The sequence below is a fragment of the Mustela nigripes genome, chromosome 4 (genome assembly GCF_022355385.1).
Source record: "Mustela nigripes isolate SB6536 chromosome 4, MUSNIG.SB6536, whole genome shotgun sequence".
NCBI classification, from domain to species: Eukaryota; Metazoa; Chordata; class Mammalia; order Carnivora; family Mustelidae; genus Mustela; species Mustela nigripes.
The window spans coordinates 15597825-15625459 of record NC_081560.1 but is presented as its reverse complement, the minus strand read 5'-3'; the positions used below and the strand labels follow the sequence as shown (position 1 = coordinate 15625459).

Below are 27635 nucleotides of genomic sequence, written 5' to 3'. Positions count from 1 at the left end.
TGGGAAAAGACAAGAGACGGGGACAACTATTTTTCCTCTCTCCACAATGTCCACTCCCAAACTACCCTCCTTCCGTGTTTTCTCCCAATTTTCTTGTATTCGTAACCGTGAAATCATTCTTTTTTCACAATGTCTTCTTCATTGTCATTAAAATGTCAGGGACCCTCTCTGGACTCCTAGAACTTCTCTCTTCCTCTTCTACACGTTCATCTATTCTCATAGCTTTACTGACTATCTACATACGTGCTGACGATTCAAGATGTCTTATCTCTAACCCAATCTTCTTCATAAGCTCCAAACTCATGTTCCCACTCAGCTTGCTACTGGGTGCCTCCAACTGAGGTCTCAAGGACACCACACGCTTGAAAATTCTACAACTAAAGTCATCACCTTACCACCCCACTCCATTCTCATTGGTTTTCCAGGGAAGAAGCCTGGTTTACTCTGGGCTCCTCCATCTTTGTGTCCAGCATCCAATCAATGATTAAATCCTGTCAATTTTATTCCCTTCAAATTCATATGTACCAATTATCTCCACCCTCAGTATTACTCCTAGTTCAGATCACCACGAGAAGAGCTCCTTAATTTCTCTCCATGCCTCCAATACGGTTGCTCTTGAACTATATATGGTATTCCTTCCACACAGAAGCCAGAATAATATATTCTACTTAAAATAGTTTAATGCTCCAGGGCGCCTGGGTGGCTCAGTTGGTTGGACATTCAACTCTTGATTTCACCTCAGGTCATGATCTGAGGGTGGTGAGATCGAGCCCTGCATCAGCAGGGAGTCTGCTTGGGATTCTCTCTCATCCTCTCCCTCTGCCCCTCCCCGCCCTCACTCTCTCTTTCTCTCTCTCTCCCTCAAAAAGATAAACAAATTTTAAAAAATAGTTAATGCCCCTCCCCCAATTACCATGATGATGAAACACTCAACTTGTAACATGGCTTACAAGGACCTTCATGGCCTAGCCCCTGCTTATCTCTTGGATTTCATGTACTTCTTATGTTCTCTCTCGTTTTTGTGCTTGGGAGCATGTGCTCCTTCTGTCTAGAAGGCTGTCACCTCCTAACTACCCTCCTTCACTTACATTACTCCTCTGCGCCTCAGCTTACTTGCCGTCTCTTCCAGGAAGCGCCTTCTCTTGGTCTCCCTCCCCTCACCTGTTCCTCAGTGCGCAGAGCTAGTTTGAGGAGTGCACCAGCTGAAGGTTTCCAAGGAGCTAAATCTATATGTGGAGCTGAAAATAATCTCACTGGGCATGAAATGAAATGGAGAACGTGTATTTCACAAAAATGATACTTACCACACTTTGTCTTATGAAGAGCTCCACACACCCTGGCCAACACCTGGGCAGCTGAACTGTGCTCTAAGAAGGGTGGGCTCTGTTCATTGCAGGCTTTTGTTTTGCCAGTTGAAGAGCGCAATTTGGGACCTGCAGCTAGACTCTCCAGGATAACACAGGAAGGCTGAGACCCTCTACCAACTACCTCACCTTCTCTAACTTTTCCACATGTGCTCCATGTCCTCAAAAAAAAAAAAAAAACAGAGCCCAACGAGCGAGTCTGACTAAGTGCAGGTCTCCTCCTGTCTTCCCCACTGCTTCCCACTCACAGAACAACTGCTCCTCACTGTGACTTCCTGTTTCCCTGTTTGTCTTCACGACGGGGCCGTGAGGCCAAGGACTAGCACCGAATGTAGTTCTTCCGCCTATCTTCCTCCCTACGACTTAGCAGATAAAAACAGCGCAATTCAGAAAGACGGGGTAAGCTGCCTAAATCAGATGGCATCTAGACGAGTACGGAAGCCAATCTGGTTTCAGAGTTCATGGGAAAGCTCAGTATCTATGCTATCCCCTCAATAGCTTCTACCCACTCAAAATTGGAAAATAGAATTAAAACGGGCCATAAGGTGATAAAATTGGTATTTACTTCTTACCTCTTCAATTCTACCACCGCCTCTGTACCTGTTCATTAAGATCTTAGCTCCCAGTGCATTTCATGAGAACAGTAAAGGACAGTGCACACATGCTAAAGAGAACGCGAGATTTTACTCAGGGCATTTATTGACGTATTAACCAGAAACCAATGTGGAACGGAGGGAGCTAGACTTTAGTTTTTAAATCCCTGGTGAATGCCTGTTAGACCAGTGCATCAGTGAGAAATAAAGGTGGTATCTGAAGTCAAGCTCTGAAACACTCACTTCTCTCGGTGATCTTGAGCCCCCTTCTCGAAATGTCGGTTTACATCTGAAATTAATCTGTCATTTAAAAAGAAAAGTGTATTACATTAGGGATAAGCACCAGACTATACTGACTTACCTGAACAAAGCATCAGTGACACATATGGAGACTACAAAACAAAACCCCCAAAGAACAAGGAACACAGTATAACTCTTAAAATCATCACCCTAGATAATCTATAGAGACCCCAGGTGATCCTGTATCTCCAATGCATGTCTCTTCATTCTCATTGATGAAATCAACTCATCTCTAAATAATAACCCCCTTACACTGTAAATTTGAGAAAAGGAGATAGAGAGGAAGAGAAAATATGTAAGGCAGATGAAATCACGGAGCTTTGTTTCAGATTTTAAAAGCAGGACAACATCAACTTGAGGAATATTTAATGTGACGATGATAATTCACACACAGAAATTTTCTTTAAGTCTTCAGTACTGCCTTTCTTTTACACACAGGCAGGTCTCCCGGTAACACGTCCATCTTCTTTAGTTATTTGATAAGGTGAAAGGAATATAGAGATGAATGAGGACATAGTAAATGGAGTTGGGACAGCAAAAAGAAAAAAAAGAAATATATATATATATATATACACACACACAAACACACATATACATATAAATGTTAGTAGTCATCCCTACAAAACAGCAGTTGGCAAAAATCGGTAACATGGTCATTAAAACAATGAATGTTGCAGGGGATGAAACTATTTCAACATGCAGCAGCTCAAAAACATAGGTAACCGAGAGACTGACGTGTAGAAAGAGATGAGAGGCAAGAAAGAGAAGATGGCAGACAACACATTCACGCCTGGAGCCTCCCCTTTCCCACAAATGACTGATCAATGGACTCTGCAGAATCTACTTCTTCGGGAGGCGAGACACCATGGGGATGTCACCCCCAGCCCACCCACACATTCGTGCTGTACCAGTGGAACACTGCCCCAAGGAAGGAAGGAGAGCTGCCTTCTGGTCTGACTCTCTTCTTTGCCTCCACTTTAGGAAGAGGAAACTCACAAACGTCAGGCGAATCTAAACAATGATTTCAAAGAACTTATTTTTCTTAAGGAAAGAGAAAAATCTTGTGGGAAATTCTATGGGTGAATAGCAATGTTTATCACTGTAAAAAAATAATAATATAATTCTTGTATACCAGGCTTTTCTCTCTAGCCTGGTAACAAGGCTGGTCTTCCAGTGTTTGAAAAGGGCACAGTTTTGAAAAAAGTTGAAAATAAGAAGTGACAGCTGGTCTTAGGAGGCCAAACACCTGCAATGTAGCCACCACTGCAGCAGGTGGCGCTGTCTCACCTTTTCTAGCTGTTCAATGCAGGCGGTGTGGACGACGATCTTACAGACCGCACACTTCCTCCTCAGGGCCGATTTCTACAACATTCAATTCAAAATACAAGAGGAAATGTTAACAGTCTGCTCTGGAAAGTTCCCTGGCATTAAAGAGAGTATACATAATGAAAGCAAACATAAGCAAATGTTGAACATGAAAATATGGCGAACTTGAGTCTCTGACCCACCCCCTGCCTCTGTATCTGGATGACCTAGGGTGGCTAGACTTTTCTCCAAAATGTAATACTTATAGTAGCTGCTATATATTGAGCATGTAATATGAACCAGGCTCCTTATTCTATCTTTCTAAAGTTTTATAACCTAACAACGTAGGCACTAGTAGCCTCCATTTTTATGGGTTTCTTGGCTTGTTTTCATCTTTTTGCATTTTTACGCAGTAGTTAAGCAGCAGAACCAACATACAGAATTAGGTCTAAGCTCAAGAGCCAACATCCCAAGGGACCAATCGCTTTAGGCTTCTATCCCAGGCATAAATCTCTACAAAGCTACTTGGGTCTTCCCACAAGTCATCAGCAAAGTAGTAAGACGAGCCTAACTCCTCCACCTGGTAATAACAATAAACAGTAAAAAATAGCAGCAGGAGCCGCTAACATGAATGCAGGACTCGCTGGGAGTCAGGCACTCGGAAGCACTTCACAAACAGGAACTCATTTAACCTTCGACAACGCTAAGACATCGGTAGTACTTTTATTCCCATTTCACAGATAAGGCGGCTGTGGCAAGGGGTGTGAGGTCTCATAATGAGGACCCAGCAGAGCAGGGGAGCCCAGGTCAGAGCTCATGCTTGTCTGCATGACCCAATTTGGCCTCTTGGACGGTCAGTACCAGTTTTGATGCACAATAAAATACTTTTTGAGGTGCATACTTCCTCAAACAATTAAAAAAAAAAAAAAAAAAAAAAAACAAGCAGTAGGGTGGGAAAGGAACAGGTGCAATTTTGACCGTGCCGGGGCCACGTAAAATCCACGCAAAAACACTGGGGCCTCCCCACAAAGCCCAGGCTAGAAGGCAGGTCCGCATGAGTAACTGGGGTTTGAGCACGGAAAGCGGCTTAATATAACAAAGCTAATCTGTGAAACGGGGACTCAAAGCATCCAAGTGTGAAAAGCCTCGAGTCCTTATTCTTAGGAAAGGTGCTGGGAGAGATTGCTGGCAAACTGCCCTCTTCTGATGTGTGGCTTCCCCTGTGGAGATATAATTTTTGAGCCAAGAACTGAGGCATTGCTGCTCCCAAGTAAGTTTAGAAGGACTGCAAGCCATCCCCTTGGAAGCGGCGGTACCAGGAACTCGGCAGCCACAGCCTGCTCCCTCCCAGACGGTTCCATGCGTTCAACATGGGCTATGCACATTCTTCTCTGCCTCTCACGAGGCACCCAGAACCCTCCAGCAACTCCACTTGCAGTCTAGACACCCGCTGACTGAGGTTTAGTTACCGCCTTGCAGACAGCTCTTCTCTGCCCGAGGAAAGAACATGGTCTGGAACATTGCAAAAGTTTGACAATCAATTGATTTTGCAAAGAACAAAGAAAAACAGAAACCCAAGCGTCTAGCCACACTACTGGAAAATGTCTCAGCTCTACTACTGAAAAGACAGGGGGGAGGAAGAGCCGGGGGTAGGAGGGGAGGAAAAGGAGGAGCAGCAGTAAAAGCGGCAGCTCTCAGGGCAAGGGTAAAGGATTCTAGTTTGCAAATTTTCGTAAGCACAATGCCCATAAGCAAATTCAGGTTGCTCTCCCGTTTCCTTCGGATGTCCTGGTAGAGATCGTGGAGGTAGCACCTCCTGCAGAAAATGCATGGGGCATTTGAGTCACTGGCCAATCAGAGTTGCAGTGATGCTAAGGAAACTGCAGTGGGTTCCAGTCTATTCCTAATCCACAAAAGCAGTGGGTTCCAGTCTACTCCTAATCCACAAAAGCCTTGGTGGATTCCACAGCAGACAAAGCAATTGTGCTCACAGTAGGCAACTAGGATTTTTAACCACACCAGACATGCCTCCTTCCTTATCAGTAATTCCCTGTTCCAGTCTGGCTTTGCACCTGCAGAGCTCCAGGGACCCTGTGAGGACCCTGTGAGGCATCGCAGACCAAATGGACGGTTGTAGGAAGAGCACTATGTAGGCGCAGGGACCCGGAATGCCTCTTCCTTGCCGTATTTTGAATCCCAGGATTCTAAGTCAGAATCTCTTTTGAACAAGGGAGCTGGGCTCCTGGTAAGAGTTGGAGAACCACAGTGTTAGGACATGTTATCAATCAGCTTTCCCAGACAGCATGTAAAATAGACCAACATCATTCATGGGGAATAATTCAAGTTCAATGTTCTCCAGATGATAAAGTATGAAGCAGAGTGCTTTAGGTTATAAAACCAACTTTATTTAAATAATATTAAATTATAAAAGACCCCCATAACATACATGTTTTCGTGCCTTTAGAGCTGGTATATATAGACTATAATCTGAATTTTTCTTCGTAAACACTGGAACATGATGCATTTTACCATGAAGAAGTTATTTTGGTTTTCCGTCTTTCTAACTAACAGACTACATATCCTTTCAGTGTTGTTGTGCCTGTCTTTGGTTATCTTCAGTTTCTTCAGTGACCACTACTAAACAGTTTATAAGCTAAGAAATCCCAGTAATTCAGGTTTATGGTCATAGGCAAAATTAAGCAAATCCTGAATGAAGGTGTTTTTCCATAGTAATCAAATACATGATTTCACTTCCTCAACTGATAAAAACTGTTCCAGCGAGTCTCAAGTTTTAACTGCTGATTTCTTGGTTTATGACTATGTTTCAATTGGTCAAAGTTATTCGAAATCATTGAAGGATAAGCTTCTGAGAAGAAATTGCCAAAACAAAGGATTTTTGTGCTTGGTAATGTTACAATTTTTATTTGCACAATTTAAACTAAATACAAAGCTAAAATATCAGAATCAGACTGTATTTACTTTTTCTTGAAAAAAAAAAAAAAGACTGAACTCTTATTTAAGCCAATGCTTCCTTCACTTTGAAAAGTGATGAATCAAAAAAAAAAAAAAAAACCATTAAATCCACATATGTTTACAAATTAAAATATGAAAATTTTAAAACCTCACTCCCTTCAATCAATTTAAAGGCCAATTAGACTTACTGCTTTAAATGTCAAGTAAAGTAACTTCCATGCTCTTACTAGGGGTTTTCTGATTTTGTCAGTATTCAAAGGAACTCCATTAGCTTGTAAATTGTGTATGTATGTGTAACATCTATGAAAACAAAGACAACATAGGTTATAATACAGATTATATCCTATCACACCAGGATCAACATTTATTTGTATAAAAACAACACAATGATATGCTGTACTTCTAGTCAGTGGGGATAATCCCACTGTTAGCAGACTAACAGTGATCATAAAAGAAAGCATTCTGAGCTCTGACTCTGCCCTCTGCAGCAGGCACTCTGGCATTCAAAGCAGTAACAGCTCCTCCCCACCTTCGGCTCCTATCAAGCACAGAAGTAAAATTATCCCAGCCTTAGACCACTGGAGCTGGGGCTGGGACAGAAGGATCCAAGGCAAGCAGGGGGCAGAAAGTGTGTCATGTTCCTGACAATGAAGTTAACATCTAATGCCCTCCTTCCCACCCTCCAGCCCTGGTCATAAGTCCTGGACCCATATGTACCCAGGAAAACTGTATTTTCTTCCTCGGAGCCAGAGATGTGATTTTCCCAAAGCAGCGATGAATATCTGGTGGTAGTTAACAGGGTTTGAGGAAAGAAGAAAAGAGACGGAGGGAGGAGGGAAGGGAAGCAAGACCCAGCTGCACAGGCCTATGATTTGTAAAAAGGCTGGGGCTTCTTAGTGTCCGAGGCAACTGAATTGTTACCCATAGTAGTCTGAACTTCGACCCCCAAGAAGCGTGTATAGCAAGGCCAGCTGTGTCCCTTCCCAATAAGACATATATCAAACCTTACTACTCCCTGAAGATGTAGCAAGTTACCTTCCCAGCTGACCTTCTCTCTCTCCTGCTGTATAATTAAGGATACACCCCTCACCCTCTCCCCCACAGACATCCACAGGTTTAACCACCAGAGATCAGAAGTCGAGAAGTAGGAGGAAATACTCAAGAATCTTCCCAGGCCGTATGGCAACCCTTTCTCAGTCGCCCTGCTTCAGAAGAACATAAGACCAGAGCCTGCTACTGGCCAAACACAGTTTGGGCTCGCAGCACCTCTCTCCAGAGCTCCCAGGCTTGGCCCCACAGACTTAATGCAAGGAATCACCGCTTGCATTAGCTCTGTCTGTGCAATGAGGTCACAGTGATAAAAGGATGAATGGCCAGGGAAAGGCTCCTCTGGATGGGAGCACAGTCATACTGGGAGCCGGGAAGGAGGCAGAGAAGGTACTCTGGGGAAGGGAGCTGATGGGGCACAGAGACCGAAAAAGATCAGGGTGGGGCTGGGCGAATGGGCATCAAGTTCTGGCCTAGCTGTCCTCTTCCTAGTGACTGATCCCAGATCCAAAGAGTCATGCCGAGGAAGAGAAACTAGGGAAGGGTTGGGAATCAGGCAAAGGGGAAAGAGCAGGTAAGGCAAGAAGAATTCTCGCTCCCTTTCAAACACAGAACTCAGTCTACGAGGCACTCTGGTTGTGGGGGAGGACGGGGAGAGGCAAGAAGGTACAGGTAAGGCCATCCTTTTTTCTTCTCCAAGGGTGGGAGAGCAGAATGTTCAGTAAAGAGGAGAGGAGGAAAGCTCCTAAGCCTTTGGAGTGTCAGGAATTCAGTGTCCTTTCAGCGGGGACTGGCTCTATGGGCAACGTGAGCATGAACACTGTTGCAGGATAATCCAAGGTAAATGAAAACAAGAGTTCTTTGATGTATTTAAAAACCTAATTAGAAGAAATGACAAGCATACTTGGCAAGTTCTGCTTCTCTGGGGAGCCTGGGATGCAATCTGTAAATTGGTATTAGGAAAAATGAAGAATGACATTATCTGGACGTTCCATTAATGTGATTTTAGGGCCAAGTACGGTCTCGACTGCCATGCACATTGACTCCTCTTTTCCTCAAACAGAATACAGGACACTTTGGACAAACCGGGAGGGTGGCTAGCTGAAGTCCCCATGCCCCCTTATTGTGGTTCCTCATTATATCAGTAAGTCTCTCTGTGACAACTGGATTTCCAAATCCTGGACCGAGGAGCAAAAATGCCACACATCGGGAGGAGTCTGTGGTCCAAAGGTCATCTCAAAGCTACCTCACAGGGTCTGCTGCAGGGAGAGCTCCCTCTCTGGTAAAGGGGCCAGGGCTCAGCCTGAGGACTATTGGCCCATGTCAGAAGGTCATGACCCTCATCTGCCAAGGTCCTATGTGTTTGTATGCTGTGTCCTCTGGACAGACAAGGACTCAGTGAGGGTTAAACCCCTCTGGGATAGCCCCTTACCAACAACACCCTAGATTCTAAATGCCAGACATACCTCAGAATATCTGAAAGAAAAAGGAGCAGGAACAACAGGAGGTTGGGTAGAGAACTCAGGTCAATGAGTGCTCTGAATTTCCTCACACAGTGCTCAACACATACCTATACACCGAGACGCATGTGTGCCCATCCTCTGGAGCCATGATGGCCTGAGGTGCCTTACATAAATGAGTTTTCCATGTGGCTAAAACAATCTGTTAACTTCTGACTTGTCCAAAGCATTTTTATAAAGACTGACTCAATAAATACTTGTAGCCATCACTATGAAGATAAGGCGATGCTAAGTGCAGTGTAGGAATTAAAGAGGAAGGAGCTTCTGTCCTTCCTAGGAAAAGCTGGCAAGCCACTTGAGCAGACAAGAAGGACTTGAGGGTGGGGGAAAGGGAAGATCACGACCAGAGAAGGCCACACACGGCTAAATGCTAAATGAACCGCTCAGACAACGAAAGCTGTCATTCGGGGAAGGTAAGACCTCAGAGGCTGAGTCACTAAGAAGGACCTAACAGAGAAGCAAATTCTGGAATTGGGCCTTAAAAGATGTATTTATTGCAGAAATTGAGGACACTTCAGCAGAGAGCAATCCGAAATCTCATTATGTAGCTGATGCTAAGAGCTCTGAAGGCTGGCATAGGCATATTCAGCAGGGCACAGAGTCACTGGGCTCAAAGGGGTCTGCTGGCTTGGGTTCTTGGATGCCAGGTTGAGGTACGGAGTATGGAGACGTCAATGTGTGTGCCCAGGTGGAGGATCGGGTGGGACAGGGTGTCCACAGAGGGGAGGAGTAGGAAGCATGGCCGTGTGAAGAAGCCACAGGAGCTGATTCACGAGGGGCTGGAAGACAAATGGCAAAGCAGAACTCTTCCCAAGAGGTCCCAGGGTTAAAAACTGTAGAGTCATAGGGGCCCTGGGTGGCTCAGTTGGCTGAGCATCTGATCCTTGGTTTTTGGCTCAAGTCAAGAACTCAGGGTCATGAGATCGAGCCCCACATTGGGCTCTGCACTCAGTGGGGAGTTTGCTTCTCTCACTCTCTCTCCCCCTGCTCTTCCCCCCAACTTCTGTTCTCATTCTAAAATAAATAAATAAATAAACAAATATTTTTTTAAAAAATGTAGAGTTTTGTGAGATTAAGAGTCACTTATGGTTTGGAGGGTTGCTGGGGGGGGGGTTGGGAGAAGGGGGTGGGATTATGGACATTGGGGAGGGTATGTGCTTTGGTGAGTGCTGTGAAGTGTGTAAGCCTGGTGATTCACAGACCTGTACCCCTGGGGATAAAAATATATGTTTATAAAAAATAAAAAATTAAAAAAAAATAAACTAAAATAAATAAAAAAAAATGTAGAGTTACAAAAAGGAGATTTCTGTTTTTCCTAAAATCCAACACCAAGCCAGACACAAACCAAGAGCCTAGCAGACATTCAGGAAGGGAGGGAGGGGGAAAGAAGGATTTGCAGAGAAGGGCTTTCTCCCTTTCAAGCCCCCCAACCCAGCCCGAATCTGGAGAACTGGTGGCTTTGGGATCATGAGACAAAACCTCCAGTGGGACAGAGGCATTTTCCCAATAGGCAACCCCAAAAGACAAAAAAAGGCACCTTACAGGGACAGAAGACCTCTCCACACAAAGGGAAAACAGGGTAGAAGCTTCATGGTGATTACAGCTGCACTACTTTCATGTCACAAATGAAACACCTTCTGGGGAGGCTTGGGACCACAGGATGGCAAGGCTACTGCGCATAAGACTGAGGTCTTACATAAGTGGGTAGAGCTAAGAACAAAAAGTCCGTGTTACTGCTGCCCGTGTTATGCTACCCATCTCTACAGGCAAGTTAAATCGGAATCTACTTGGATAATGGTTGTGGGGGTGGGGAGGAAACATGCTGGACAAAATTGGGGCCAGCAAGTAGGCCAGTCTTCCCAAATAGAAGTCCCGGTTAGGTGGTGCTGATCGGGCCAGGAAGGTGACTCTAAGACTGCTCGAATCCTTAAATCCAGGCTGAGAAATACAAATTTTTTAACCTAATTGGCCAAAGAACACTGACGAAGGAGGCCAAAAATAATCATGTAATCTGGTGACCTGGTGTGGCACTATCTGAAAGCAGAAGGAAGACAAAAGGAGAGAAGATAAAGTAATTAATTAATTCCGTCAATCAGTGACTACCAAGCACCTAGGAGGTGTCAAACCCTGGGGACAGAGCAGTAAACAAAACATCAATGAAACTTTTTTTTTAATCTCATGGGGATTACTTTATGGTAAGATAGACAATAAACAAATAAACATGGTACATAAATAGAATATATAATATGTTCATAGATTCAAGCGCTAAAGAGAAAAATTAAAGAGAGAAAAAAGCATGGGAGAAATACCAAGAGTAGAGGGAAGCTGAACTTGTCTAGGAGAGGTCTCAATGAGAAGACACGTTTTGAGAAACACCAGAAGGATGTATGGGATTTGCCTGAGGTGATATCTAAGGGGAGAACATTCTGGGCAAAGGGACCAACAGCAAGTATAAACCCAGAGGCATGAGGGCCTTGAGATGTTTAAAGAGGGACCGAGGGGCCTGTGTTGTTGGACAAAACGAGGCAGAGATGAGGCCACACAACAATGGCAGCCAGATTATAGGGGGTCATCTTGCAAATCATGATTAAGACCCGCTCTTTTTCTAAACGAGAATAAGTCATCAGAGGTCACAGTGATATCTCATATATTAAGCCATGAGGGCTTGAACTGGAGTGACCACAAGAGCAGGAGAGAAGGCGGAGACACATGAGTGTTTAAGGGATAAAGCAGATCCGCTCACCAGTCCCATGCAGGCTTCCAGTAAGCCCAACACACATGGCTCCCATCTGGGCCCTATGTCTTCCAGTAGCGTCACTGGACAGCAGTGACAAAGGACAGCGCAAAGGACAGCCTCGCTCTCGCTCAAGCCCCCCCACCCCACCTCACCATTGGGCTCGCCAGCCGACTACACAGACTATGGGGTCTCCTACTGCGTTAAGTGACGAGTGCCTCACAGGTCCTGCAGTAAAACTCACTTCATATGCTTTTCAAACACCCCATTTTGTTGTGTTCTCAAGAGCATGTTCTCTGAAGCCGTGTGGACATGAAGCGTTTGCATTTCTAGAGCTGCCCTGCCCTGAGTACCTCAGCTATGCCAGTAAATCTGGAGGGTCAGCACCACCCCCCCAACCCCATGAGGCACAGGACTGTTGACTCGCAGCTTCCCTGGAGATGCATAAAGAAGGAAAGGAAAGCACCTTCTCTTGGACTGTTCTGACACAAATGCAAGTCTCCTATTTCCTCAGCTGTCGAGGTTGATTTTTCACTTTAAGAGAAAGAAAACCCAAATGTTGGAGCAGGAAACCAAGGGAAGGGGACAGACATGGGGACAGACCCCACTGAATGTGGGGACTGAAACATCTCATGAAGACCCTCCTCCTGTAAAGCGGGCCATCGGGGCTCACCAGAGAAACAACTGGGCGGAAACCAAACTGCTAGAGAGCGTATGAATTCAAAGCTGACGTTGATGGGTGGTTATGAAGAGCGAGACCCTTGTCCTATGTTGAACACTGTGTTAAGGTCGGTAAAAGTTACGGTGAGGATGACACAGGGTTCAGGTTAAGTGTGGGGAGCGAAGGGGAGATGCTTGCCTAGATCTTGGGCAAGAATGTGTACCAAATTCTAATAATCTGGTTTAAAAGTGGCTTATGCTAGTGAATTCAAGGCGTTTTTCTCTAATGAAAAAACAAAAGTGGTAGGTGCTGGTGCGTTGCCGTAGAAAGCTACGCAAACGTCTCAGGGGGGGTCCACATCCTGGAACTCTGTGGAGTTTAACGCGCACTCGCCGCTCCTTTGCAGCTCTGTGTAACACGCAGGTGCAGCTACACAGATGTGAAGCAAATACACGCTGCTGTCGCCACTTCTGGAAAGCGCGGTGAGTGGCCTGACAAATCCGCGCGAGTCTGACAGAGAGCGAGCAACATGGCGGCCTCTGAGAGGCGGCGGGGCGGGCGGAAGCGCGGGGCGCGCCTTCACTGGCGGCGCGAGACTGCTCAGGCGTTCCTTCTGCCGCCTCCTTCACAGTCCCAATGCATTAATTAAAAAAGGATTTCAACCTCATGAGCTAGAAGACATCTTCAAAAATCCATAATTCTATTTCCCGCTCTTGGTTGTCATTTTACCCAAGGAGGCTTCATATTTCTGTAACTATAAGTATTGACTTTCTCTGTACTTTATCACTCTCATCTCTTGTTTTTGCTTTTTTTTTTTTTTTTTTTTTGCTTTTACCTGCTTGCCTTTTCTCCTATTACTACTTTTTCCCCCATTCATTTCCTCTATGCTTCTCAGCTTAGGTGTCTGCAGGTCTTAGCTAACAGGATCAAAGCCAAAGAGTCAATTGGCTTTCTTCCTATTTTTGGTTCTTTCCAGATGATTTTTGTGGCTACTGCCTGTTGAATTTTTAGACTCTTTTCAAGTTGTCTCATGTCAAAGTTGCCATGCATCTTACAGATTAACTGAACTGTTACTAGATGGGCAAAAAATGTATGGAAGTAGGATTGTAAGTACACAGACACTAATAAGTTGGTATTTACACAGTAAGAGCCCTACACACCCAAAGAGATGTACATTTATGAATTTTAAGCCGATAGATACGAGCATGGGTTAGACATACTACAGAAGTCTGAATAAAAATCAATAGGAAATGGTGTGCCAATGTTGTCTTAATGGCTCTTTCTAGTTCTGAGGTAGGATGTCAAGTGTGTAGAGATCTGAGGCTCAATATAAACTAGAAAGCACTTGCCTTTCAATTCCTGCTGGTGCGATAGCACTATATACATTCCCTAACCTGCTGCATAAATCCTAAAATGTCCTCATTATCAGTTTATATTGTGGAAATACAGGAATTTTTTTGTTTTGTTGTTTTGTTTTTCTTTAGTTCACAGCCTGAGATTTGTAAAAAATAATTTAGATACATTTGCCTTAATATGGAATACCGTACCTGCTTAAGAAGCCATCTTGAGCTGGGTAAATATTCTTTCATTGCCATTTCCTATATCCCAAGCTCTTGGGGACATTATTACGATAAAGCCTCCAAGCCAGTCTCCTCAGGGAGACGACCTCAGCCACAGTTCACCCAACACTATATTCCCAATTGGCAATGTAGTTCTCACTCACATACACATGCCTACCCATATCATTTTTCAGTGAGGACATCATTACCAAACATAGTGTTTACCGGTACATCTGGTAGTAGGATATACACATTATGTGCACTGTAAACACAGCTCACTTCAGCCCTGCAAGGCGATAACTTCACGCATCTCATGACTGAGGAGCTGAGACCCTACGAAATGGAGCAACTCACCCAAGACAGATTAGCTAGGCGTGCAACCTGGGTCTTTCTGGCTCAAAAAAAGAAAAGTGATGGGTGCTGATGGGTTGCAATAGAAAGTTTCGTTAATCTCTTAGGAGGGGTCCACATTGTGGAAGTCAATGGAGTTTAATGGGTACTTAACCTTTCTACTTCAACTTACTACTTCCCTGTCATTTTCCTTACTGGTGAAGGATTAGGGGAACAAGATTGATGAAGATAAATATATTTGACATTGCTTCAGAGGATCCATTCTCATGAGAACCCCATGGGGATGGATTACAGACCATCAAACCGTGACCACCTATGCCAAGAATTTTAAACACCAGTCTTGAACTTCTAGGAGAATCAAATAAGATGGGTTGCCTTGGGCATGACACTAGCTATAACAAGGCTTAATACCCACAAGAGCCTACTAAGTAGTGAGTATTGAGTCTCCCTGCTGAAGAGCCTGAGAAGGAGGCAGGAATTCAAACATCCTGGATGCTAAGTATGATGATACTTAAATGGCAGGGTTTGATCTGGTGACAGATGTCCATGTCTGTATGTGTGTCTCTCTCAATAATCCCATTGCTGAACCCATTCATTCCATGAAAAATGGCAGGATAACTACTCACTGCTGTCACTGTTCTCAGCACCGAGGATCCAGGACAGTACAACACAGGCCCAGTCCCTGAGCTACATGGGACCTCCATGTTCTAGGGTACAGATACAGGCAAGTAGATGAGTGATTTAAAAAAATAAATAAATAATAGAAAGTGACCCATGCTATTTAAGATCAAGAGAATGGATAAGGGTCACAGAGTTGAGGGATGGCTAGTCATTTCACTTCATGAGATCCATCCTCTCTTTTATTCAGTGAGAGACATGTGCTGATTATAAGGCCCTCCCTCCAAGGTTCATACTCTGGTGTTGCCTTTCCAGGATCAGTTTTGACAACCCATGGCAGTCATTTCCATGGAAGGAGGAATGACGGTAGTGGATGATTTTTACCATGTGTTTGTGACTTGCCATGCAATTAATTGCTATATATGCATCATCTTATTTCAGCTTCACAAAAATGGTAAAAAGCAGGTATTGCCCACATTTTTTCTTTTTTAAAGAAGGTTGATGTTGTCCAGGAGGATTGACCATTTTATTAAGTGTGAAATGTTCTTTTTTTTTTTTTTAAAGATTTTATTTATTTGTCAGAGAGAGAGCAAGCGAGAGCAAGCACAGGCAGACAGAGTGGAAGGCAGAGTCAGAGGGAGAAGCAGGCTCCCTGCGGAGCAAGGAGCCCGATGTGGGACTCGATCCCAGGACGCTGGGATCATGACCTGAGCCAAAGGCAGCTGCTTAACCAACTGAGCCACCCAGGCGTCCCTTGCCCACATTTTTAAAGATAGGAAACCAAGGTAATGACCAACATTGCACAACTAGAAAATCCCGAGCCTGGATTCAAAGCCAGATCACCACTTGTTGCCCAAGCCCACACACCTCCTCAAATGAAGGCATCAAAGCCAGCTTTTCCAACTCCATGTGTTTTCATGTCACTGCCCTCTAAAATCTCTATCTGCCTGGTCTATGAGGCAGGGACCAAAAACAACAACAAGCTCCTAAAAATCAGAGACAATGTCCACTTAGGAGCTGATAGTAAGTCTGGGGACAGCTGATGCAAATAATGTTTCAGCCAAGACTGGGGCCTCTGAGCAACAAGAATATTGATTACGTTCTATTTTCTGGGTCTCTGCACTGAGGAACAGTGGAAAAGGGAAAGCATTTCTATATACCTGGGCATTGCCTAGGTGAGATGTAAACCCTACATTCAGTCAGATGCAAATTATCTTTATTAACAGGGCTGTGCCAGCATTAAATAACAACACTGCTCTGCACAAACATATAGCCTCCTACAAACACAGCCTCAATCTAAAATGACCATTGCAGAGGAGATGGTTATTGTCAGAGGCTCAAACTCTACAAATGAAATATGTGTGCACATGCGCACACACACACATACACTTGGCTTAATGAAAGTTTAGTATAAAGACAAAATAATGCAGCAAGATAAAGACAAGGTATGAAACTCTGGATGGTGATTAAGCTTCTCGGACGTTCTTCCACCTTTAAGTGGGCAGGAACTGCCTTCACGAGGAGCCCAAAGGGTTACTGTTATTGACTAACACTGATAAGTCCTAGGAGAGTGGCAAAATGATGTGAGTACTTCTCAGACTTCCGCTGAATGCTGAGATCCCGCAAGATGCCATAGGTGTTCTGTGGGGAAGTAATGGACTCAGCAATCATCCCTTCCCCCGAGGGAAAATGTAGGAAATTCTGCACATCTTAGGTGTTTCTTAGAGCTTCATAACACATATTTGTATATCATAGGTGTTCAGTGTTTTCGAAACTTATTTGGTCATGAGCCTGCTTTAATGAAGGATACCCCAGATTGTTTTCTTGGGAGTTTAGTGCTCTCCAGAACATGATTTTGTTTCCAAAAAAAAAAAAAAGGACTGTGCAAAAAGGGAATGATACTATTGATCCAGGGTCACCTAGGAGTTGAGAATCCTGAAGTCCTCTGGGCACTCTAACCCACCACTGTGTCTGTTGCATGAAGTGGGCAGGATCAGTGAGATACTCCCCTCAAGTGTATGCACAGCACCATGGGCCAAATAACCACACTAACGACAACAATAGCTATCACAGTAACAACGGCTAACATTCGCTGAGGGCCAGACACATGCCAGACACAGTTCACTGTGTGCACTTGGATGATCTCATGCAAATGTCCAACCATCTGGCTGGACACACGTGGAGAACCAGCACCTGCACCCATGGGAACACCCCACGCCCCTCCTCCACTCGCATCCACTGACTGGGGGTCAGGAACGGAGAATCTGTCGATGCAAATGCTTTCTCAAAACTATTTCTGTTGATGGCTTGGCTCTCCCTGAGTCATTCCGATTCATTAGCTCCTCCATATCCTAATGCAGGGAGAGACCTCTGGCAGACAGCAGCTTTGGCAGCTCCCTGGAGATGGTGTCTTTGAGGCTGGCACCCAAACAACATGAAGCTGCCTCAGCCTCCTGGGCTTTACTGCCTCCCTCGTAGTTCCCTCTGACAGCCCCCGCCCCACTCAGCCAAGCCGCCATCTAGGGGTCGAGCCCCTCAGTCTGCCACGCTGGACCCCTGGCATGCGAGGGGGCACCCAGCAGGCAGCCTGATGCATTCCAGGGCTTGAGTCCAGCATTGGTCTGGACCCGCCAGCCCCAACTGCACAGATGGGCAGAGAGGCCCAGCAGTGTGTGTTGGACCCTGCTTTGCCTACTCACCCACAGCACAGGCACACGAAAGAGCATCTGCACAGGCTGCTGTCCAGTGGAACCATATTCCAGGTCCATCTTTTTTTTTCTTCTAAGCAACAAAAAGCTGAAAGCGTTCTTCAAATAGGGCAGGGAGCTACCTCACGTGTACTCTTACAAGTTTCTTCCAAGGATCCAGTGAAGTGGGCAGCCTCCTTGTGAGTGGGTACTGTGATACAGAGGTGAGACTTCTGGTCTACCAGTAAGGAGATGTTTTCTGGAATGGGTTACTTTGATTTGCATACTCAGTTGGTCCCACCCATGATCTAGGGAGACTGTGGATATTACACACAGCAGCAAAATGACAAGGTAAAAGTTTAAGTCTCAGTGTTAGGGTTAGCAGGAGAATCCCAAACATAAAGTCTTGTTGAGAGCAAAGTCCAATGAAACTACTCATTAGCTCGTTCAGCTCCATGACCTTGAATTTTAAGTAGGGACAGGAGAAAACTAGAAAGGACATTGATGTTTGTCGACTAATTTCATCCCACTACCAATTCTGAGAGGCAGATACAATCAACACCACTTTACAGAAGGACCTGGGGCTCAGAGAAGTTGGGCAGAGGCAGGATTTTGATCCAGATCTTACTTGTCTCTAGATCTGCATGGTTCTTTACTCTCCACACCCCCCCCACGCCCATATTACATGGCCTCCCTAATGCAATTCATTCATTTACTCAATAAAATTCTCTTTGTTAAGCTTCCAGCAATATTGGAAGATACCTTAGCACGAAGGTCAGGTGGGGGTGGCCATTTTAGCTATACTTTACCCAAAAGGAAAAGACTAAAGCACAACACTTGAACAAAACGGTAACAAAAGGAAAACAGTACCCATCAGCCTACCCACAAACACAAGGTGACATAAGCCCATTTAAAAATAGAAAAGATATCTGGTAACAGCGCTCTGAAGTCTGACAGCTCCTTTTTTCTCTCACCCAACCTACACGTTCTCACTCACCTAACGTCTAACTACTCTCTTCCCCGCAGTTCTCAGTGGCGGGCGCCTCCCTGCCTGTCTGCTCACTTATCCAGAAAACCACAAATGTCTCAATGAAATCTTTAGTCAAGGCTGTTTGCAGTAGACCTCCGGGTGTATGCCCACCTGTGAGCCTTGTGGAGGAGCCACGAGGTCAGGTAAGTCACCTTACAGGACAGCCACTGTGTGTGTTTCCTGGGACTGCTCTAACCGAGGCCCACAAAGTGGGTAGCTTAAAACAACAGAAATGTATAGTCTCACAATTCTAGAGGGTTGACATCTGAAATCGAGGTACCCACAGGGTTGAGATCCTTGTAGGGGCTCAGAGGGAGAATCTGTTCCGTGCCTCCCTCTCAGTTTCTGATGACAGACAGCCTGCGGTCCTTGGTGTTCCTTGGGGTATAGCTCCCTCACTCCAGACTCTACCTCCTTCCCTATGCATCGCTGGGTGTCCTCTTCTTCCTAGAAGTCCACTTGTCACACTTGAGCAGGCACCTTAACTAAGCATCTCTGCAACAGCCCTATTTCCAAACAATGTCATAATCCAAGTACTGGGGATTAGGACTGCGGCATCTGTCGGGGGAGCACAATTCAACCCCTAACAGCCACCTTATACCAGTCCCCTTCGTTGGGTCCTGACACTCTTTATGAAAGAGAACAGGGGCCTTCTGCTCCTCTACCTGACACAGACAGTCATCTGTAGAGTCATCTTGCTCTTAACGTATTCATACCCTGTGCTGCCCGACAGAGACTCTGACGTGGTCGATCCCGGCTAGGATCAACCACTCCAGAAAATAAAATTAAAAAGAGTTGATAAGTTCACAATTCTCACCCAGCAATAAGAACCGGTGAGGCTGATCTTAGTGAAAACACTTTAAATCAGGAAATGGAGGCAAAATCGGTGACATTTCTCCCAAGGTCACTCTGCATGGGTGGAACAGCAGGTTTTCGGACCCAGGTCCGTCTCACAAAACACATTTCCTTCCCACGTCCCAGAGAGCCCATCTCTGTCTACTCAAGTAGACGCAGGTTGTGGACCCTGACTACGGTTGTTGGGTGCATCAATGTATCAATGTAGACAAGTGTAATTTCAGTGTCAAAATAGGTCTGCACTAGTATGTGCTCTATTGACTATTAACGGAGGTGTGAATTTCTTTAGAAGCCAGTATGTGGCTGAGCGTCTTTGTGTACACTATCAACAACGCACGAGAAGGGTTTCTACCTACCACACTGTGATACTGTCATTTCCAGGTACTGGTCACTCTCCACACTCACTGTCTGCAGTTCCGGGCACAGGCACCCAGCCCACAAACACTTCCAGAATAAATGAAGGAAGAAATGTCCACCTCAACACATAGCACCAAACGGAAGTGGTCCTAGTTGGGATTTTATTTCAGTTCTTCCCCCCCATAATTGTGTTTGGGAAACAGTGATCCTTCTGCTCCAATTTCATTACTGCTGCCTCCCTATCCCTTTCTTCTCTCTAGGCCAGAAAAAGAAACAGTTACTAATTTGGGGACTGTAGCTGATTTAGGAACAACTTTAATCCCATTAAATTTCTGCTCACAGACATTCTACAGTATTAAATGTTGTCACTAGAGAAATGCAGAAGATGAAGGATTTTAAAGGTCATCTGGTTCAGCCCCAAGGCTTTGGAGTAAACCCTCCCACAAACGTCTTTGTGTCCTATGAGGCCACTGCCTTGCTTTCAATACCCTCCAATACCAGCCCCAAATATCAGTCCATAGGGCAGCAGGAAGTCCTGGATTTGCAGGACGGCTTTGGCTTTAAAGAGACTATTGCAATGTCTGTATAAGTCAGGGTGAGCGTCTCAGTGTCCCTGATGCAGTTCTGGTTTATTCTTAATGTTACGGCGCCCTTCCTTCCAGGAGCTTCTTTCACCCCTGAAATGGTCTTGCTTTAGACGACTTGTTACGTGGCCATGCTCCCTAAGCACACAGGCATTTATAACGTGCACCCCAAGTGTCAGTTCCAAAGACATGGACACGCACAGCCCCCATCTGTCCTTTTTTCCATTCTTACCTAGCACATGCCCTCTGTTGTGACCATACATGTCTGATGATCACCTCCTCCCTTGTTGAATGCTTGTTCCTGCCTCTGAGTTTCCTAATGTTCCTCTCGCTTCCTGAATGTTCTCCTGCCCCACCGCTTATGTAAATCTTACCCATCCTTCAAACTGTGCTTAAGCCCCACTGCCATGAAACTGCCTCTGTCTACCACAGCCCACACTGATTCCTCCCTTAACTTCTACTCGTGACATTTGCTTTGCTAAAATAAGGTAAGGAGGGAAAGGCACATCTTTGGTAATGGACTCACTCCTCCTCTGAACGCTCCGCTTGTACATTGCTTAGAAGCCTGCGGGTAGTACCTGGTCCTGGCAGTTTGGTCCTTATCTCAACAGGCTGGCTATCTTCAAAGGTGCCTCATTGAAAGGAATGAGATTATGATGCAGAATCCATTTGCACCTGCTTTTTTCTTACCACATGGTTGTTCAGCTATTTAGCTGCAAACAGAACATTGAAATTGGAGGCTCTCTTGGAGATTAATTTGCCTAACCTCTTACCCAAAGCCAATGTGCACCCCTCCCCCCCACACTCAGCAGCCTTGAAAAATGGCTATCCGGCTTGTTGGTAAACATATCATTTCAGCCTGTCTCTCTAGAAACCTTGATCCTTTGCTGGATAGCTCTGGTTGTTAAAGCTCTTCCTTGTAATAGAGTATTTCTCAAAGTTAAGTCTGTGGACCATCTGCACCGTAGTTATTTGAGGGGCTTGCTAAAATTGCAGATTCCCAAGTCCAGCTCCAGCATATTGAATCAGTGTTTGGAGCAAGGAGAGAAATAGTCATCTACATTGTTAACAGGTTTTCCAGGTGATATTTATGATCCATGTAAGATTCGCTGCTAGCGTCAATGGATTCTTATGGAGAATTCAGTTCTACCTTCCTAACGACAGAGAGCAAGACCCTCCCCTCTTCTTCAAGGAAGGTCTTTCAACACTGGAAGAGGTCAGTTCTCTACCTCCCTTCATTAATACTCTTCGGCAATCCAGGTTATTTCACTCTTACTCCTACTACAAAGCTCCCTACCCTGAACCAAGTGGAGCACACTCCTCCCGGTCTTTCCCTTCCTGCCAATGTCCCCCCTCCCCTGCCAAATATGATGCCCAGACTGAGAGAGAGAGCTTTGTAATGCTTTCACTACACGCTGACAATTTTCTGAAGTACAGTTGACTCCTGGACAGTGTGGGGGTTCAGGGCACCAACCTCTTGTGCAGCCAAAAATCCAAATATAACTTCTGACTCCCTAAAACTTAACTTCTATAGCCTGCCCTTGACTGGAAGCCTTACTGATAACATAAACATTCGACTAACACATATTTTGTATGCTATGCACTGTATGCTTATGATACAGTAAGTTGTAGATAATAGTTTTAAAAAATCATAAGAGACAGGGCACCTGGGTGGCTCAGTGGGTTAAAGTCTCTGCCTTCACCAGGTCATGATCCCAGGGTTCTGGGATTGAGTGCCACACAGGGCTCTCTGCTCAGCAGGAAGCCTGCTTCCTCTTCTCTCTCTACCTGCCTGCCTCTCTGCCTACTTGTGATCTGTCTGTCAAGTAAATAAATAAAATCTTTTTTAAAAAATCATAAGAGAAAATAATTTACTATAGTTATAATACTATCCTGTATTTATCAGAAATATTTCACATATAAGTGGACCTTATGGTTCAGATCCATGTTGTTCAAGTGTCAGCTGTTTTATCAATTTACACTCTAATGAGCGGACAGTGAGAATATCCATTTTGACTTAAACTAAGCTGCAGGTATTTTAATTTTGTAAATCTTTGCTAATTTAATGGGCACATGACCTTGACTCCTTATATATAGTTGTTTTATTTTGGGTGCCTTCTAAAAATATGTTTCATATATATATATTGGGATTGGTAGTTCTTTTGAGAATTGTCTGCTTCTCTCTTCTTTCTGTTTTTGTTGTTGTTGTTTTAATTTTTAACGCATTGTGTCAGTTGCGGTGGTAAGTAAATCCTTTCAATGCATTATCTCCTGTAATGTTCCAAACACTCCCCCTACTCTGTAGGTGAAGAAACTGAGCCTTCAGGAGCCTGTAATGAGAAAACACAGACCTTCTGCTTCCTCACGGATTCATCCCTTCTTTCATCAACATTGTTTTTTTTTGGAGGAGAGCTCTTCACCTTCCAAACGCTTTGTAAAGTGAGTTAACAGAGCTGAGTATTGGAGGTGAAATTTGGAGAAAGATTCAGAAGAGCACCAGGAATATTCATAATGCTGTTTTCTCCTGCTTATACTTATAACTTCCCTTATTGTTGTTTTTCTGGGTATAAAGAGAATAGTGACCAAGTTATAATCAATTGGTGGATAGCAATGTTATTTAGGAGCATAAATCTATCTGTGTATATATTTGCCAAGAGAGGTAATATGTGGCTGACCCTAAAAGACTACCAGAAAAGGGTCAAAGGGAATAATTTGGAAATGATGCAGAACTCCTAAACAGTAGCAGCAGAAATCATTCAAAAGCATATATATAAGTAAAATTGGTTTTCCTTTTTTTCATTTTATATTATCTGATGTCCCAAGACCAGTGTTTTTGCAATTAACTGAGATCCTAAAGTTAATTCATTATTTATAGCATTTCAGTCCAGAGCAGCTCTTGGTTTTTGGTTAATTCAATCAAAGTTTATGCAATTATACTTTAATTCAAAATACATATGCATAAAGTTGAAATCCTGATATTTAAATCAATTGAATTTACAAGATTAAGAGAAATGCAAACAACCAAGTACAGATCTGAGTTGGAAGCAAAATTCAAAATAATTTTATCCTACCCTCTTTTTCTAAGAAGGTAACCAGTGCCCAAAGGACAGGAGTTCTCAGTATCACACAGTGAGTGCTAAGAGTGAGATTCAAATGGAGACCCTGTACAGCTGGGCCTTTCACTGATCTCTATTCCTAACTTCACTCAAGCAAACCCTGGTCCTCTCAACTCTTATGAAGGTTTCCCAAAAAAACCTATAAACCAGTCATCAGAACAGCTAATGCAATTTTTAAAGTTTTGTTCCTCCAGCTCTGCAATTCCAGCCAGACTGATCAAAGTGCTTGAAGGCTATATTCTTCTAAAAGCTTTAGCGGAAACTCAATTTCTTCTGTATTAGTCATTGATAGAAACATATTCATTTGTAATTCCAAAGCCCTGCATTTTGCTCCAAATCTTTCTTTCATGTAATAAACAAACATAATGAAAGAGAGAAAAAAAAGTGTATTAGATGCCATTTAGGAGGCCCATTTCCCCAAATATGAAGAAACTCATTTTTTCTTTCTTCTTTACTCTTCTAGGTTTCCCGTTACTCTCTTTTCAAACCAGTAATTTTGAATTACACAAAAATTTTAAGTTCACTTTCTCAACAATAAAATTTTAGTTCCTCACAACTTAATGCCTGGCAACCATGCTCTTTTCACAGAATATAAAGACAACCTTGACATTTAAGCTGATGGTTCTAAATGAGGATACAAAGCAAATTTTAAAAAGCATGGGCTCTTCGAATGTATTTGTTAACTGTCCAGTTTCTAGAACTTTATCCTTCACGCTTGATCCGAATTATAGGCATACCCTGGAGACACCGTGGGTTCCGTTCCAGACCACTGCCATAAAATATCACAATAAAAGGAGTCAAATGAATTTTTTTGCTTCCCAATGCATCGGAAAATTATTATTTACACTATTCTATTAAGTGTGCAATGCCATTACGTCAAAGAAAAAAAATGGACAGGCCTTAATTAAAAAATACTTCACCACTACAAGTGCTAACTATTACCTTGGCTCTCCGCCAGTCATAATCACCGATCACAGATGACCATAACAGACAACAATCAGAGTTGGAAATATCACGAGAATTCCCCAAATGCGGCGCAGACACAAAGTCAGCAAACGCTGTTGGAAAAAAATGGCGCAGGGGCAGGGTTGCTACAACCTTTAATCTGTTAAACAAACAAACAAACAAACAGACAACGCCCCCCCCCCCTGCAATATCTACAAACTAAAGGACCTATGCCTGTATTTGCAGCTGGCGCCCAAGGCCAAATCCATGGGTCACCCCGTGCTCACACTCCCCCCTCTACAAGCAAGTCACCCCCTCTCACGGTTACGGTTCCTCCACACAGAGACCTCTCCCCACACACACACCCCGTCCAGAAGCAAACACTCATGCACCTTCCCCTGACACACAAATCCAAACCAACCCTGGGAGTCATCACAAAGCAGCACCTTCTACCAAAGTTGAACCTGCAGAGCCAAGCCCTGAGGCCATTAAAACCGACCCCTTGAAACCCACGTTGACTGGCCACTGTCTCACAAGGGACAGGCTCTTTCAAACCTCTCCTTGGAGATTCGGGCAAGGTGGCCTCCGTGCTGCCCGCAGACGCCACGTGGCAGCCTTCCCCGGGGCAGGTGAGGGCCTAGAGGTCCGAGGAGCACACTCACTGCAAATCTGACTTGGCAGTTCTCCTCTCCCAGGTAACACAGGTCTCCTGAGACGTTGGTCTCCAGCCACAGGTGCTCTCCGTTCACGGCATTCTCCTGGAAGGAAAAGACCCACCTGACTTCAGTTTTCTTTCCAGGTGTAAAGGGGCGAGAGCTCAAATTTAGGTTTTTGGAGGCAAGAAAGTAAGGGCACCCACAGGGTTTAAGCACTTCTCATTTTACCCCTGAAAATATGGCCAGTGCTTGTCCTATCAAAATTTTAGAAATAGAACAGGTCTTTGGTAAAATTTTGTCAAGCCATCACTAAAACAGACATGAGGCCTATGAAAGCTTTATCCATAAGCTGTGCTAATCTGTGAAACATATATTAAACAAATAAAGAAAAATCCCTCAAATTGTTCAATGTAAGGTCGTATTTATGCAGGCCCAACACTGCAGATTCCATGACAATCGAGACCAAAATCCTATTAAAAGTTGCCTTTACTTAGCAAATGAGTTAAGAAGGAGGACAGTGGTACTAACGTACTTTAGAGACTGAAGACATACTTATATCAGTAATGGGTAAATTATGTTCTAAGGCAGAGGCTTCTTAAAACTTACTCTTAAGTCACTGTGTACTCAAAGCGTAATAAATTGCTACTAATTCACACTTTTCCTACTTCAGCAGGTCTTTCACCCATATAACATTAAATTTCTCCAATTGAATTTTTCCTGCTTCTGTAAATGGTCACATGTGATTGCAAACAGAGGTGCTGGGATGGGTGACATGAAACATCCATTCAGGAATGCATAACGTTTCGTCGGGGTGGGTGAGGGAGTGTAATGCTTCTTCAACAGGACGCCGAATAGGATTGCACATTCCTTCTGGCACACTACCTTAGAAACCTGAGGGATTTGTGTATCAGTTGTGTATTTTTTGCTCATTTGCTTGAAAAGGACTCTGAGCTATTAAGGAAAGCACTGGACTCAGTTAACCACAAAGAGATGAAGTTTACTGATCTTGGAGGAAAAGTGTTTTTGTTTGTATCTGGTTCATCTGTGGGGCATACCATGGATTTTTTTTTCCCATGGGAGATGTTATAGACTGAACTGTGACTCCCCCCAAGTTCATATGTTGAATGTTCATATGTTCCTCAGTATCTGAGGATTAAGCCTTTTAGAGGTAATTAGGTCATGTGGGTGGTGCCCTTATGATTGGAATTAGTGCCCTAATAAGAAAAGACATGAGAGGGATCGTTTCCTCTTTCCATACGTACACTGAGGGAAGGTCATGTGAAGACAGGGTGAGAAGGCATCGCAAGCCAGGCCATCTACAAGCCAGGAAGTGGGTTCTTACCAGGAACTAAAACTACCAGTGCCTTGATCCTGGAATTCCCAGCCTCCAGAACTGTGAGAAATAAATTCCTGTTGTTTAACCCACCCAATCTATGTATTTTGTTAAATGACTTCAATAAGGAGCTTTATAGAACAGCCAAGTAATATAGAAGTCCATCTTACACGAGTCACCTTTATAATAACTGACTCCAGAAATGTCCACATGACTGCCCTCTGAATCCCAAAGCTCAACATGAAGTAGCAGAAACATATACCGAAGAGAAACTGGAAAAAAATACAAAGTATCATCTATTTCTTAAAATAAACATATTTCTTCAGATTCTAGTACAATACCTTCCCTTCAGAGCCTGTAGGCTCAAATGATTTTCAGACAAGAATAACTAGAGGTTATAGATACTTCACCATCTGAGGAGGTTGACACCAACTCTTAGAAGAGTGAGAGTGAGGGCCAGGAGAAATTTCATGAGTTCGGCAGATATTCAGAGATCAGAAACAATGCACAGGGAGACTCTAAGGCAGGGGTGGGGGGCATCCTATGCATGTCTAGAGTGCTTCAAAAAACATTCCAGAAAAAGAAAGCAATGGTAATGAGAATCATGACCGTCCATGTCAAAGGGTGACTGAACATCTTTTCACCAAGACTACTTCTTCTCTATCGGTCACTTTTCCCTGTAGAAAGTCATGTTCATTTTTTTTTTCATGGAAGTCGATGGAAAATGGGGTTCACCTCACAGTCAGTCTTGCAGAAAAACAACAGAAGCAAGAGAAGAAGAGCTATAGGTTTAGACCCTAAAAGTTTTCAGGTAGGAATGGATGAAGACAGTATACATATTTATTTTTCTTGTAAATGCATACATATATACATATATATGTGAATATATATATATACACACACATACATAGACGTGTGTGTGTGTATCCTGTTTTTGTTAGGTATCCTAAAGAAATTGATCTCCACAATCTAAAACAGTCTATTACTGAGAACTTGATATCCAACTTTCATTTACAGCCATTTATAGAATGAGATCTCTTTTCATTC

The 27635-nt window shown here is 44.0% G+C and overlaps 1 protein-coding gene across 3 annotated transcripts in view; it reads right to left on the bottom strand.

Moving 5' to 3' along the window:
• DGKI (diacylglycerol kinase iota) overlaps window positions 1–27635 on the bottom strand; it is a 433300-nt gene that overhangs the window by 240581 nt on the left and 165084 nt on the right. For all 3 annotated transcript variants that reach the window (XM_059396338.1, XM_059396340.1, XM_059396341.1), the window contains exons 3-5: window positions 25262–25357; window positions 3545–3619; window positions 2201–2257 (exon numbers count right to left, since the gene is read on the bottom strand). In XM_059396338.1, coding sequence (XP_059252321.1) covers window positions 2201–2257; window positions 3545–3619; window positions 25262–25357 — 228 coding nt within the window. The remainder of the gene's footprint in view (window positions 1–2200; window positions 2258–3544; window positions 3620–25261; window positions 25358–27635) is intronic.